The sequence below is a fragment of the Salvelinus sp. IW2-2015 genome, unplaced genomic scaffold (genome assembly GCF_002910315.2).
Source record: "Salvelinus sp. IW2-2015 unplaced genomic scaffold, ASM291031v2 Un_scaffold3237, whole genome shotgun sequence".
In the NCBI taxonomy this organism is placed as follows: Eukaryota; Metazoa; Chordata; class Actinopteri; order Salmoniformes; family Salmonidae; genus Salvelinus; species Salvelinus sp. IW2-2015.
The window spans coordinates 113662-129753 of record NW_019944524.1 but is presented as its reverse complement, the minus strand read 5'-3'; the positions used below and the strand labels follow the sequence as shown (position 1 = coordinate 129753).

At 45.9% G+C, this 16092-nt stretch overlaps 1 protein-coding gene across 1 annotated transcript in view; it reads left to right on the top strand.

Moving 5' to 3' along the window:
* Positions 1-6745: 6745 nt before the first annotated feature.
* LOC112075559 (ADAMTS-like protein 3) overlaps positions 6746-16092 on the top strand; it is a 39178-nt gene continuing 29831 nt past the window's right edge. Inside the window, exons 1-2 of the mRNA XM_070440959.1 lie at positions 6746-6838; positions 7670-7916. Coding sequence (XP_070297060.1) covers positions 6761-6838; positions 7670-7916 — 325 coding nt within the window. The 5' untranslated portion in view covers positions 6746-6760. The remainder of the gene's footprint in view (positions 6839-7669; positions 7917-16092) is intronic.

The window sequence follows — 16092 nt, the reverse complement described above, 5'->3', positions numbered from 1 at the left end:
CACAGGAGAGAAGATGTTTTTATTAATTTTGTACTCTCTGGACTTCCTTACATTTGTTCTTGATACCATGTCTTGTTTTGACTAATGTCATGTTGTTATGCTAATAGGGCAAAACATTTGCTAGCTAGCTGACCAATAACTGTAATGATGAATTTGAGAGACAAGTGATTATTGTGCAATTTTATTTATGTTTTCAATAAATATTGGATCGAATATAGTTTACATGTTATCAACAATCTAACATGCTGACCGCACTGCTCGCGTTGCGTGCGCTAGCATTGCAAAATAAATGTGCACATACATGTTATTCAGTCATTCATCCAAACTGTTTGTGCGCGTCAACAAGCGTCTGCGTAGCTAGGTGCTAAAATAGAACTTGATTCTATTTTAGATGCATGACGCGCTGCAAGTCCTGCCTCTCCCATCTCCTCATTGGTTTTTCGGAACATATCCCTACATGGGTGATTGAAAAATGAATGAGGTCACACTCCAGTCCAGTTGGTTCAGTAATGCACCTTAAAGTTGGTTGCCAACTGCCATATAAAATCCACAGAAGAAGAAGAAGAACGAGGAGAGATGACTAGAAACTAACTAGGTTTCCCCTTTTATCTATGAATTAATTGTTGGAGTAGAGAACAAATTTTACAAAGATCCAGCGAAAAAGGACATTGTATATTTCAGTTAAAATAACAACCCAATTGTTTATCTCCAGGACAAATTAGCTAGCATCAGCAAACTAGCTGCTAAATGTGAATTAATGTTTCATATGTGTTTTGACCTGTCCCCAAATTAATATAGTTGGTTCAGAGTGCATTTTGATATTTCAACCTGCGTGTCCTGATCGCGTCTGGTGGGGAAGAACAATCTCAACATGCGTGTCCTGATCGTGTCTGGTGGGGATGACAAACTCAACATGCGTGTCCTGATCGCGTCTGGTTGGGGATGACAAACTCAACCTGCGTGTCCTGATCGTGTCTGGTGGGGAAGACAAACTCAACCTGCGTGTCCTGATCGCGTCTGGTGGGGAAGACAAACTCAACCTGCGTGTCCTGATCGTGTCTGGTGGGGAAGACAAACTCAACCTGCGTGTTCCTGATCGCGTCTGGTGGGGAAGACAAACTCAACCTGCGTGTCCTGATCGCCGTCTGGTGGGGAAGACAACTCACCCTGCGTGTCCTGATCGCGTCTGGTGGGGAAGACAAACTCAACCTGCGTGTCCTGATCGCGTCTGGTGGGGAAGACAAACTCAACTGCGTGTCCTGATCGCGTCTGGTGGGGAAGACAAACTACTGCGTGTCCTGATCGTGTCTGGTGGGGAAGACAAACTCAACCTGCGTGTCCTGATCGCGTGTTTGGGGAAGAAAAACTCAACATGCGTGTCCTGATCGCGTCTGTGGGGAAGACAAACTCAACCTGCGTGTCCTGATCGCGTCTTGGTTGGGGAAGACAAACTCAACATGCGTGTCCTGTCGCGTCTGGTGGGGATAGACAAACTCACCTGCGTGTCTGATCATGTCTGGTGGGGAAAGACAAACTCAACCTGCGTGTCCTGATCGCGTCTGGGTGGGAAGAACAAACTCAACCTGCGTGTCCTGATCGGGTCTGGTGGGGATAGACAAACTCAACCTACGTGTCCTGATCGCGTCTGGTGGGGAAGACAAACTCAACATGCGTGTCCTGATCGCGTCTGGTGGGGATAGACAAACTCAACCTGCGTGTCCTGATCATGTCTGGTGGGGATAGACAAACTCAACCTGCGTGTCCTGATCGCGTCTGGTGGGGAAGACAAACTCAACATGCGTGTCCTGATCATGTCTGGTGGGGATAGACAAACTCAACATGCGTGTCCTGATCGCGTCTGGTGGGGAAGACAAACTCAACCTGCGTGTCCTGATCGTGTCTGGTGGGGAAGACAAACTCAACTGCGTGTCCTGATCGTGTCTGGTTGGGAAGACAAACTCAACCTGCGTGTCCTGATCGTGTCTGGTGGGGGAAGACAAACTCAACATGCGTGTCCTGATCGCGTCTGGTGGGGAAGACAAACTCAACCTGCGTGTCCTGATCATGTCTGGTGGGGAAGACAAACTCAACCTGCGTGTCCTGATCGCGTCTGGTGGGGAAGACAAACTCAACATGCGTGTCCTGATCATGTCTGGTGGGGAAGAAAACTCAACCTGCGTGTCCTGATATGTCTGGTGGGGAAGACAAACTCAACCTGCGTGTCCTGATCGTGTCTGGTGGGGAAGACAAACTCAACCTGCGTGTCCTGATCGCGTCTGGTGGGGAAGACAAACTCAACATGCGTGTCCTGATCGCGTCTGGTGGGGAAGACAAACTCAACCTGCGTGTCCTGATCGTGTCTGGTGGGGAAGACAAACTCAACCTGCGTGTCCTGATCGTGTCTGGTGGGGAAGACAAACTCAACCTGCGTGTCCTGATCGCGTCTGGTGGGGAAGACAACTCAACCTGCGTGTCCTGATCGTGTCTGGTGGGGAAGACAAACTCAACTGCGTGTCCTGATCGCGTCTGGTGGGGAAGAAAAATCAACATGCGTGTCCTGATCGGTCTGGTGGGAAGACAACTCAACCTGCGTGTCCTGATCGTGTCTGGTGGGGAAGACAAACTCAACATGCGTGTCCTGATGTGTCTGGTGGGGAAGAAAACTCAACATGCGTGTCCTGATCGTGTCTGGTGGGGATAGACAAACTCAACATGCGCACGATGGCGCATGCAGACACATGCGTGGAGCCGGTTGTGTCATCATGTAAGCAAATTCTGTTTGTTTTGCCCCATAGTTGCGCATGCATTGTTTTGTTTCTAAACAACCAACCTGTCTATAGGGAGTACATACAGTACCTTCAGAAAGTATTCATACCCCTTAACTTATTATTAGCATAACAAAATATATGGGGGACAATAAAAATTACGAGGCTATATACAAGGAATATCGGTACCGAGTCAGTGTACTGGGTATCAAGTAGTTGGGGTGATTGATCGAGGTAATATGTACTTTAAGGATTGGTTAGGTAATTGATTGAAGTACTATGTACATGTAGGTAGGACATAAAAATCTGAAAGTCCAGGTAGCCGTTTAATTAACTATTCATCAGTCTAATGGCTGTTGGGTAGACTTGGTGCTCCGGTACCTCTTGCCGTGCAGTAACAGAGAGAACATACTGCAGACACTGAATATCCCTCTGAGCATGGTGAAGTTATTAATTACACTTTGGATGGTGTATCAATACACCCAGTCCATACAAAGATACAGACATCCTTCCTAACTCAGTTGCCAGAGAGGAAGGAAACCGCTCAGGGATTTCACCATGAGGCCAATGGTGACTTTAAAGCAGTTACAGAGTTCAATGGCTGTCATAGGAGAACACTGAAGATGGATCAACAACATTGTAGTTACTCCACGCTTGTACAGAATAAAAATATTCCAAAATATGCTTTCTGTTTGCAAAAAGGCAGGCACTAAAGTAATACTGCAAAAATGTGGCAAAGCAATTACTTTTTGCCCTGAATACAAAGTGTTATATTTCGGGTAAATCCAATACAACACATTACTGAGTAACACTCTCCATATTGGCTGCATCATGTATATGGCTATGCTTGTAATTGTAATGCTGTAATCTGCGAGTCGGGAAGCAAGTTCAGGGAGTGAATTTTTTTTATAAATAAATGAAACAAACACGTAACACAAACTGCGCACTGACATGAAACAAGGAACAGATACAATGAGGACTGGGGAAGGAACCAAATGGAGTGACAATATATGGGCAGGTAATCAAGGAGGTGATGGAGTCCAGGTGAGTGTCATAATGCGCAATTATGCGTTACGATGTGGACAGGTGTGGGCCATGACGAGCAGACTGGTGACCTAGAGACCAGAGAGGGAGCACACGTAACAGTAATTGTTCATTAAGTTTTTCAGGATAAAAAAGAAACGGAATGGAGCTAAGCACAAGCAAAATCCTAGAGGAAAACCTAGTTCAATCTGCTTTCCACCAGATCTGGGAGATGAATTCACCTTTCAGCAGATCCAAATCTACACTGGAGTTGTTTACCAAGAAGACGAGAATGTTCCAGAGTGACCTAGTTACAGTTTTGACTTAAATCTACTTGAACATCTATGGCAAGACATGACAATGGTTGTTTAGCAATGATCAATGACCAATTTGACAAACCATTCATTTTTAAAAGAATAACAGGTAAAAAAGTATTTTCTCAGATGTGTGATTACATATGTATTTTAGATATGTCTCTATTTCATGTTCAATACATTTGCAAACATTTCTAAAATCTTTGTCCCTAAGGGGTATTGTGTGTAGATGGGTGAGAAAATAAATCAATTTAATCAAAATAAGTCWAGGGGTATGAATACCTCCTGAAGGCACTGCATGCACTATATACAGTAGGGAATAGAGTGCCATTTGGGACGCTACTTAACTGAATGATAAGTGGCCATATCTGTAGGTCTTTAGGGGTTGTTGGATGAGATAACAATTRTTCCAGTTCACCAATCAGATTCTTTTCCCCAAAAGTAGTGCACTTTATTGGTAATAGTGTACCATTTGAGATGCAGCCTCAGAYCTCTGTCCTGACTTCCCTTCATTGATTAAATGAGTGTAGAAGTCTGGAAGTGATTGTGGGCTTGATTTGCCTGCTTCCCCCACAGGGAGATTTACACAGTTATTTGAGCAATATCTCCCATTCCCTGCATCAGCCAACACACCTGCTCGAGCGCACTGGGACTGTGTGTGTGTGTGTCAGGTGTCAGGGTTAAGCCAGCAGAAGAGTTGCCTGTGTAGATGAAGGGGAACATAGAAAGACTGCAGAGAACACCTTAAGTCTACTGTAATCTCTTTCTCCCTGCCCCACTCCAGCTTACTCCAGACATAACACACACACACACACACACACACACACACACACACACACACACACACACACACACACACAGAGAGATACACAGACAAACTGGGGTAGTGTCTGGCCCCATGTTGCTCTTGGACGTCAGACGCTGTGTGCCCAGCGCCTTGCCTTCTCTAAGGCCCCTTCCCCACCAGACTCCTGCTAACTTCATCTGTCCTTATAGAAACATCAAGTGACTGGGAGGAAATATCTGTCTAGGAATATCTGTCTAGACTTGAGTTAGAGCAGCACTGTTCTTTTCAATCCCGGTCCTGGAGAGCTGCAGGGCATGCAGGCTTTTGTTCCTGCCCAGCACTTACACACCTGATAATGCTAGATTTGGTTTACTCTGTTAGACACGCTCCGGGGGTGAWGTTTGCCCCTAGGTACAGATCTAGGATCAGTTTCCCCTCCCCCTAAYCTTAMCTATTAGTGGAGAAAACGCAAAACTGACCCAAGATCAGTGTCAAGGGGCAACTTCACCCGACACCATTAGCCACAGTGCTGCCTATCCTTCCTCATGTCTGTGGACTTCAGACATTTTTTGCTCTCTGTTTGTCCGCTAGAAGACAAATAGCCACCTCATAGACATTCCTAGACCCTGAAAGCATGGTCTACACACAGCCGTGTGCAGTGTGTGTGTGTGTGTGTGCGTGTGCTTGTGGCTCTGCGTGCAGGTCCGTGTGTGTGTCCGCGTATGTCTGTATGCATGTGTATGTGCCTGTCTCCAGCCTATACGTATAACCCAGTGTGGATGAGTGATTCATCTCGATGGGGGAAAGCCATTAATTGGTTGGTTAAGACAGAGACATTCCTACTCTGCCTCGGTGCCTGCTTTTCCTTGGAGCAGGCTGAATGGCCGTAGTGTGGTCTCCAACTCCCCGTTCACCCTAATGGACGATTAGACTGAAGCTTTTTAACATCCGCTTTTCGTCCCAAATGGCATCCTATTCCCTATGTAGTGTACTACTTTWKAMCAGGGCCCATAAGGCTCTGGTCAAAARTAGTGCACTGTGTAGGGAATAGGGTGCCATTTGGGGCATTGCCCCGAACAAATGAGCTGCTACCAGTTTAGACCAATGTTATTCTACCCCCGGGGGTGAGAATGAGAAATGTGGCGAAGTGGAAGTTAACACACACTGGGTGATGGGCTGCAGTTATCGTTTCTAACAAGGTGGAACAGATTTTGTAGCGTGTCCATACGGTGTAGGAAGGGGGAGGGAATGGAGTGTTACGCTGTGGTGGATGTCAGACGAGGCAGGAGTTGGTTTTGACAGAGTGAGGTGAACCGATTAGTGTGTGTGTGTGGGCGGGTGTCAGAKTGTGTGTGTGTGTGTGTGTGATGTGTGTGAGAGAGGTTGATTTGCTTGTTTAAGCCTAGAGGGGGTCCTGAGACGGTCGTTGGCTCAATGAGATCTGATCGTTGGCAGGTGAAGCGTGGTTTGGTCTGACAGGTGTGTGTGTGCGTGTGCGTGTGTGTGTGCGTGCGTGCGTGCGTGCGTGTGTGTGTGTGCGTGTGTGTGTGAGACAGACAGCTATAATTCAGGATGAATTGTCTGTCAGTCCTGATTTGACTCCAGCCACGATCCTCCAGACTCACAAGGTGTAACTCCTGAGCTTCACAAGACACTAGCAAAACACCACTGTTGTTGTAGACGTTTCTGTGTAATGGTGCATTTCTTTGTTACAAAAGATTTCCCTGAGGGATATTAAGCTATTCTATTATACATGTTTGATATGGTGTATGTTATATAGCTTTCCCGTCACAAATAAATATTTTTATTAACCMTTACACTCAAGCCCAAACCATTTCCTTGTAAACCGTTGGTTTCAATTARTACTAACAATGTTGGTTTGTTATTTTGCATTGCTTTGTAGGAACTGTGAAGGCAAGAATATCCGCTACAGAACGTGCAGTAACATGGTAAGTCTAGTCTACGGTATGTAGCCTCAACAGACTACAACAGAGTMATTTCTAAAGCTYATGAATGTAACACATATAACTTGTTATTAGTCCTATTCCAGSTTATAACTGGTAATATATAGTTATAACTTTTCTATTCCAGCGTATAACTTTGCTGGTAACAGTGAGAAGCACTGGCTCAATATTGTCAGCCGCCACTGTATTTGACAGTCATGTTCAGCACTGTGGGTGACCTCATGGTAAAATCATACGTTCCATCAATGAACAGAAGAAAACAACCTCCATCTCATATCAACTCCAGACTTCAGTCTGTTCTCAGCAGCGGAACCACAGTCGTTCTCACAGCATTTTCATCAAAGATAGACTAGTCTTTACTGTTTCTATTACTCTATTGAAGTGGTTTGTGTCTGGAATGTATTGCAGACTAGCTATGATTTCAATCATGACCAGTGGGATGAGTCCCCAGCATAATATTTAGACCACCGCTCCCGGTGTGAAAGAGAAGGATATAAACAAAGCAAGAGAGAGAGAGAAACACTTCACTTTATGAAGTCCCATCCATGTAGTTCAATGAGAAAGGGAGGGAGGAGTTGGTGTGTGTTGTGTGTGTGTGTGTTGGTGTGTGTGTGTGACATGTGTGTGTGTGTGTGTGTGTGTGTGTGTGTGTGTGTGTGTGTGTAAAGCAAGGCCTAAGGAGAGACGTAGTAAAGGCTCGCTGTTGGCAAAGAGTTGGGTCTTCCACATGTAAGCTGTTATCTGTTCTGTTCTTTCCCTCTGCCGAGCCATCTTATCCTTCTCTATCTTCCTTTTCTCTCCTCCCTTCTTCCCCAGGACTGTCCCGTCGAGTCGGGAGACTTCCGAGCCCAGCAGTGCTCTGCCCACAATGACATCAGGTACCAGGGCATGGTCTACGAGTGGATTCCCGTGCCCTATGAACCCTCGGCTGCGTGCGCCCTGCGGTGCCAGGCGCGGGGGAGGAGCCTAACGGTGGAGCTGGCGCCTAAGGTTCTAGAYGGAACACGTTGCCGGGCCGACGCCCTGGATATGTGCATCAGTGGGGTCTGTCAGGTGAGATACTGACTGACTGAGTGATTGTCTGGATGGATATTATAAAGCACTTTTCCAGATGCTCAAAGTCAGGGCCGTGCACAGACCTTTCAGGGGGCATTTTGTTTCTGCAACAAGACAAACTCATCATCACAAATTGTAAGCAAGCTAGTTACAGTGTCTCCTAAAGACATGATTGACATGGGGAAAATAGGATGGGCTATCAGCTGATCATTGATGTTGGTGATTGATGTAAATCTGCTAGTTAGCTAGCTCCATTTCTTTTCCTGATTGTGTGATGSCTCTCTGCCTCTCTCTCTGCTGCCTATCAGCCAACCAGACCCAATATTGATGATGATGTAAGCTAATCAAGTGTTATGCTGCTGTGGAAGTACTGTTGTATTTAAACTAGGTAGACAGACACTCGACCKGTGACCGGATCTCTCAACCGGGCTTGTAATCTCAGTACAGGGCAGACTGGGAAAAGGGGGGGAAATTACACCACCAYCCAAAATGACACTTAGGAGACTGGAAGGGCAAAGGGCATGTTCTCTACATAGGTAAGGCCCTATCTGTGCCTGATTAAAGTACGAGGGAAACGTATGTTATTACAATATGATGATATTAYAGTAATATCTTGTATAATAAGGATTGGATTTATATAGCATGTGCTCAAAGCCCTTTAGATTGCATGGGGAGGGAAACTCACCTCATCCCCCACCAATGTGTCACCCACCTGGACTGTGCCATGGCAGCCATTGTGGTTCCAGAAAGTTAATCAGCCATGTCAATGACAGATCAGGGAACACGATGTATAATATGACACGATACAATAAAATGGCTCAAGACTGGATCACTGCTTGAAGTATTAGTTTTTTCTTTGTGGGCCACAGTAAAGACTACATGAATATTTCCAAACTATTACAGTGAAAAACAGTCTGAGAACTTCTGATCTTCTGCAACATTTCTCAATAATCGTTGTTCTTGAACAATCGTACAGTATTTCCACTTTGTGAATCCACATGGCAGCTGCTGTAGCAGCGGCTGATCTAAAACCACATGTCAGAAATAGGAAGTTCCTAAAAAATGATCTTAAACATGGAAAATATTTMTCCTCTCCATGTTGCATGTCAGAAGCTCTGGGTTCTAGTTTTAGGCTAGAAGTTATTGTTTTAGGAACCACAGACTGATGATCAATGTTGCCATGTCCTCTTCGCTGGATAGGTGCTTTATTAAAACGTCTGTCTGAGGCTGTATGACTGGAGGAAGGGGAGAGGAAGAGAGAGAGGACAGATAACTGGAGGTGTGAGGAAGGAGGAGAGAGAGAAAAAAGAGAGAGGGAGAGGAGGTCTGACAGGAGGAAGGAGGAGAGAATAGAGAGAGAATAGAAAGAGAAATGGAGGTACAGTGGGAGGAAGGAGCGAGAGAGAGAGAGAGATGCAGGATTACGGACGGAAGGAGAGAGAGATGCAGGAGGTGCGACAGGAGGAAGGAGAGAGAGATGCAGGAGGTGCGACAGGAGGAAGGAGCAAGAGAGAGAATAGAGAGGGCAAAAGAGAGAGAGAGATGCAGGAGGTATTACAGGAGAAGGAGAGAGAGAGGACAAGGAGGTATGACAGGAGGAAGGAGAGAGAGACACACAGGAGGTATTACAGGAGGAAGGAGAGAGAGAGACATAGAAGGTACGACAGGAGGAAGGAGAGAGAGAGACACAGGAGGTATGACAGGAGGAAGGAGAGAGAGAGACATAGAAGGTACGACATCAGGAAGGAGAGAGAGACCAGGAGGTACAAACAGGAGGAAGGAGAGAGAGAGCACAGAAGGTACGACAGGAGGAAGGAGAAGAGAGAGACACAGGAGGTACGACAGGAGGAAGGAGAGAGAGAGACACAGGAGGTACGACAGGAGGAAGGAGAGAGAGAGACATAGAAGGTACGACATCAGGAAGGGAGAGAGAGAACAGGAGGTACAACAGGAGGAAGGAGAGAGAGACACAGAAGGTACGACAGGAGGAAGGAGAAAGAGAGAGACACAGGAGGTACGACAGGAGGAAGGAGAGAGAGAGACACAGGAGGTACGACAGGAGGAAGGAGAGAGAGAGACACAGAAGGTAGCGACAGGAGGAAGGAGAGAGAGAGACACAGGAGGTACGACAGGAGGAAGGAGAAAGAGAGAGACACAGGAGGTACGACAGGAGGAAGGAGAGAGAGAGAGACACAGGAGGTACGACAGGAGGAAGGAGAGAGAGAGACACAGGAGGTACGACAGGAGGAAGGAGAAAGAGAGAGACACAGGAGGTACGACAGGAGGAAGGAGAAAGAGACACAGGAGGTACGACAGGAGAAAGGAGAGAGAGACACAGGAGGTACGACAGGAGAAGGAGAAGAGAGACACAGGAAGGTACGACAGGAGAAAGGAGAGAGAGAGACACAGGAGGTACGACAGGAGAAAGGAGAGGAGACACAGGAGGTACGACAGGAGAAGGAGAGAGAGACACAGGAGGTACGACAGGAGAAAGGGAGAGAGAGACACAGAGGGTACGACAGGAGAAAGGAGAGAGAGACACAGGAGGTACGACAGGAGAAAGGAGAGAGAGAACACAGGAGGTACGACAGGAGAAAGGAGAGAGAGACACAGGAGGTGACAGAGGAAGAGAGAGAGAGACACAGGAGGTACGACAGGAGGAAGGAGAGAGAGACACAGGAGGTACGACAGGAGGAAGGAAGAGAGAGAGACACAGGAGGTACGACAGGAGGAAGGAGAGAGACACAGGAGGTATGACAGTAGGAAGGAGAGAGAGAGACACAGAAGGTACAACAGGAGGAAGGAGAGAGAGAGACACAGGAGGTACGACAGGAGAAAGGAGAGAGGACACAGAAGGTACGACAGGAGGAAGGAGAGAGAGACACAGGAGGTACGACAGGAGAAAGGAGAGAGAGACACAGGAGGTACGACAGGAGGAAGGAGAGAGAGAGACACAGAAGGTACGACAGGAGGAAGGGAGAGAGAGACACAGGAGGTATGACAGGAGAAAGGAGAGGAGACACAGGAGGTACGACAGAGAAAGGAGAGAGAGACACAGGAGTAAGACAGGAGAAAGGAGGAGAGAGAGACACAGGAGGTACGACAGGAGAAAGGAGAGAGAGACCAGGAGGTACGACAGGAGGAAGGAGAGAGAGACACAGGAGGTACGACAGGAGAAAGGAGAGAGAGAGACACAGAGGTACGACAGGAGAAAGGAGGAGAGACACAGGAGGTACGACAGGAGAAAGGAGAGAGAGAGACACAGGAGGTACGACAGGAAGAAAGGAGAGAGAGACACAGGAGGTACGACAGTAGGAAGGAGAGAGAGAGACACAGGAGGTACGACAGGAGGAAGGAGAGAGAGACCACAGGAGGTACGACAGAGGAAGGAGAGAGAGAGACACAGGAGGTACGACAGGAGGAAGGAGAGAGACACAGGAGGTATGACAGTAGGAAGGAGAAGAGAGACACAGAAGGTACAACAGGAGGAAGGAGAGAGAGAGACACACAGGAGGTACGACAGGAGAAGGAGAGAGAGACACAGAAGGTACGACAGGAGGAAGGAGAGAGAGACACAGGAGGTACGACAGGAGAAAGGAGAGAGAGACACAGGAGGTACGACAGGAGGAAGGAGAAGAGAGACACAGAAGGTACGACAGGAGGAAGGAGAGAGAGACACAGGAGGTATGACAGGAGAAAGGAAAGGAGAGAGAAGCTGTCTGAACCTAACAGAGACAGACACTTGTTTCAGAAAGACAGATTCCCCACATCATATGCTGTAGTGCACTAGAACATAGTGCTAGACTAGGGTTGCATCCCAAATGGCACCCTATCCCCTYTATAGTGCACTCCTTTTGACCAGAACCCTATGTGCTCTAGTCAAAAGCACTGCACTATATCATAGGGAATATAGTGCTATTTGGGACCTGTAGCAGTTCTAGGCCAGAGAGGAATGCACACTGTTGTGTGTCTAGCCAAGCGGAAATTCACATATCCACTTCATCCATTAAGGAAGTAGACCCTCTTTATGCAAATCCTTAAAAGTACACTTATACAGTGCCAGGCCATGATAACTTAACAGGGAACGAGGGACATTACTTAGTCCCACAAGGCATTAACTTGTTACTGATACTTCTCTAAGTATCCTGTATATCAGCAAGCTACAGTAAGAAGCTGTTTTCATGGAACCATGACAAAGTGCTTGTTCAACCCAAATAGGACCTTCATGTTATACTACCCATAAACATTCTCAAGTGAAGTGTGTGTGTGTGTGTGTGTGTGTGTGTGTGTGTGTGTGTGTGAGAGAGAGACAAGGAGCTGCGATATCAAGATCTGTCTTTTTCTGACCATGTTCTGTGCTTGAAGTCAAATAGCTCTGCACGGTACTTCATGGCTTCTGCCTTCTAAGTGGTGTGTATATAATGGGTATAATGAGTGTTTGTGTTTACTGGGACTGCTGGCCAGGTAAGTCATATTTGGTTTGTTATGCTGGCTGCTATTCCCACAGCGTCTGGAGCACAAACTCTGCTCTTCACCATTTCAAGACAAATATGCAGTCTAAATACAACATTACATATACAGACATCAGTGTCGGATACCATGTAAAACATGTGAGTTTGGTTCCCCAAACCCCACACCTCATCCTCTAAACCAGAGGGTGAGGAAACATAACCCATTTTCAATGTGGCCCTCCGGACCTTGGTGAACACCGAATAGCCCTCGGGGCAAAATGAGCTTGACACACCTGCTCTAAACCAATGTCTCCCAAGCCGTTCCTCATGGACCCCCAACAGTTCCACGTGATCCCACTACTTAAAGGTTTGACGATTAGCTGACTAGTTGAATCAGGTGTGCTGGTGCTGGATTAGCACCAATATGCTGGTGGCTGTGGTCCATGAGGAACCCATGACGTGAACATTGGCATTATGTCTTATGTAGATGGTACATTCCTGTACTGGGCTAACAGCAGTGACAGATCAAGACATACTGTACATTACATAGCCAGTATCACCCTTAAACATTTACTCTATGCTATTACTGTATTATCAAAAAGAGAGAACGCTTTGAGTTAGTGATCCTTAGAAAAGGGATTTATAAATGAAYTGTGATTGATGGAGCTCATGTAGATGGTTCTTTCCTCTTCTGGGCTGAACACYGACACAGATCACAATTCACACAGCCAGTAAGACAGGAAAGCAAGTTAACACATTTGTATGTYTTTTTTATAAATAGACAGCACTTTGAGTTTCTGGTTTGGCAGCATTTCCTGTATAGATGTCAGATTGACGGGCTAACAACAAGATGTTATTAACACATACAGGATCCAGACAGACTGTACTGTAATGAACACGATGGGAGACAGACAGCTGGTTACTGTAATGAACACGATGGGAGACAGACAGACTGGTTACTGTAATTGAACACGATGGGAGACAGACAGACTGGTACTGTAATGAACACGATGGGAGACAGACAGACTGGTTACTGTAATGAACACGATGGGAGACAGACAGACTGGTTACTGTAATGAACACGATGGGAGACAGACAGACTGTTACTGTAATGAACACGATGGGAGACAGACAGACTGGTTACTGAATGAACACGATGGAGACAGACAGACTGTTACTGTAGAACACATGGAGACAGACAGCTGGTACTGTAATGAACACGATGGGAGACAGACAGACTGGTTACTGTAATGAACACGATGGGAGACAGACAGACTGGTTACTGTAATGAACACGATGGGAGACAGACAGACTGGTTACTGTAATGAACACGATGGAGGGACAGACAGACTGGTTACTAATGACACAGAGGAGACAGACAGACTGGTTACTGTAATGACACGATGGGGACAGACAGGACTGGTTACTGTAATGAACACGATGGGAGACAGACAGACTGGTTACTGTAATGAACACGATGGAGATAGACAGACTGTTATACTGTAATGAACACGATGGGAGACAGCAGACTGGTTACTGTAATGAACACGATGGGAGACAGACAGACTGGTTACTGTAATGAACACGATGGGAGACAGACAGACTGTTACTGTAATGAACACGATGGGAGACAGACAGACTGTTACGTAATGAACACGATGGAGACAGACAGATGGGTACTGTAATGAACACGATGGGAGACAGACAGACTGGTTACTGTATGAACACGATGGAGACAGACAGACTGGTTACTGTATGACACGGTGGGAGACAACAGGACTGTGTACTGTAATGAACACGATGGGAGACAGACAGACTGGTTACTGTAATGAACACGATGTGGAGACAGACAGACTGGTTACTGTAATGAACCACGATGGGAGACAGACAGACTGGGTACTGTAATGAACACGATGGGAGACAGACAGCAGGCGCAGCAGGGTTGATTTAAAGACACAGGAGGAGCAGGTAGCTGGTCCAGGGGCAGGCAGAAGGTCATACACGGGAGTCCAAAAAGGCAATAGGCAGGAAAAAGGCTAGTAACGTCATCCGGGAGAGCAGGCAATAGGTTGGTAACAGGAAATCCGATAGGCTAAAGGCGTCATAGTGAGGCAGGTAAAAACTATCATACATGACAGGGTTAATTACAGGAACAACCCAGCGCTCCGAAAATAAGTGTGTCATTAAACAAACAATACCTCACAATGATGGGGTGCAAAGAACTGAACTAAATAGTCTGTGATAATGACATACAGGTGAACAGGTGATCAGATTCAGGTGATTGGGATCTGGGAGAGTGAGCTGCGTTCAGGGATCTATGTGTTTGAGAGATGTGAGCTAGAAAGTGGAATGGAAAGTTAGCTGCGTTCAGGTGATCTACGTGTTTGAGAGTGTGAGCTAGAAGTGGAATGGAAAGTGAGCTGCGTTCAGGTGATCTACGTGTTTGAGAGTGTGAGCTAGAAAGTGGAATGGAAAGTGAGCTGCGTTCAGGTGATCTACGTGTTTGAGGTGTGAGCTAGAAAGTGGAATGGAAAGTGAGCTGCGTTCAGGTGATCTACGTGTTTGAGAGTGTGAGCTAGAAAGTGGAATGGAAAGTGAGCTGCGTTCAGGTGATCTACGTGTTTGAGAGTGTGAGCTAGAAAGTGGAATGGAAGGGAGCTGCGTTCAGGGGATCTACGTGTTTGGAGTGTGAGTTGGAAGCAGACAGTTACCAAGTAAGCCAGGAAGGTAATAGTAAACTAACACATTCACTTTATTTCATTATTTTAGCACTCCTTGGGACTTGGGAGCATTTTTCATGTAGATGATACATTCTTAATTCATTGATTTATTGACTGAGTTTAATTGACAGTTGAAAATGAATATAAAGCCGCTTCAGTAGAGAAACAACATTACATACATTAAAATAAAGGAAGCATAAACACAATGAAACCTCCTGGGTTAACAACGCTGACAGATGAGTACCTACCTTCAGCAGACAGCGGCCGGTCGCTGCCTTGCATCATAGCTTACACATAATATGATTCTATTATGATCATTTATACTAGCGATTGCCATTTCAGATATATAAGGGTTATTATTATTATTTTTGCTTTGCATATCACTTCTTTAAAACAGATGTCTTGGCATGGCCACATACTGCTTCTTTTGGAAACTTTGAGATCTTTGAAGAACGGGCTAAACTGATTATTTGTTCCTCAAAAAATATGAATAGATTGTTCAGAACAAAAAAGAAACTAACACAAAAAACAGGACAAAAGCAATAACAACAACGGGACCATTTCTTTCCTCATGGAAAGTATAATGAATAATACTGTTCATTCGCACAAACAACCCCCATCCTAGGTTCTGACCTCGGTCGTTGAACAATTGTTATGCAATGATGTTCAGACAGCAACCTCTGCGTTTAAACACTCTCTCAGTAAATGTCTACCACTTTGGCTGTCGCAACGATCCATAAAGGTTGAAATGCAATAGAAAGAGACAAGGTGGAGATTGAGCTCTCGCAGCCTAATGGAATAGAAACACAGATGTATAACCCGAACTAATGGAATAGAAACACAGACTGAAATCCAGACCTAATCGAATAGAAACACAGACTGATAATCCAGACCTAATGGATAAGAAACACAGACTGTATAATCCAGACCTAATGGAATAGAAACACAGGACTGTATAATCCAGACCTAATGGGATAGAAACACAGACTGAATAATCCAGACCTAATGGGAA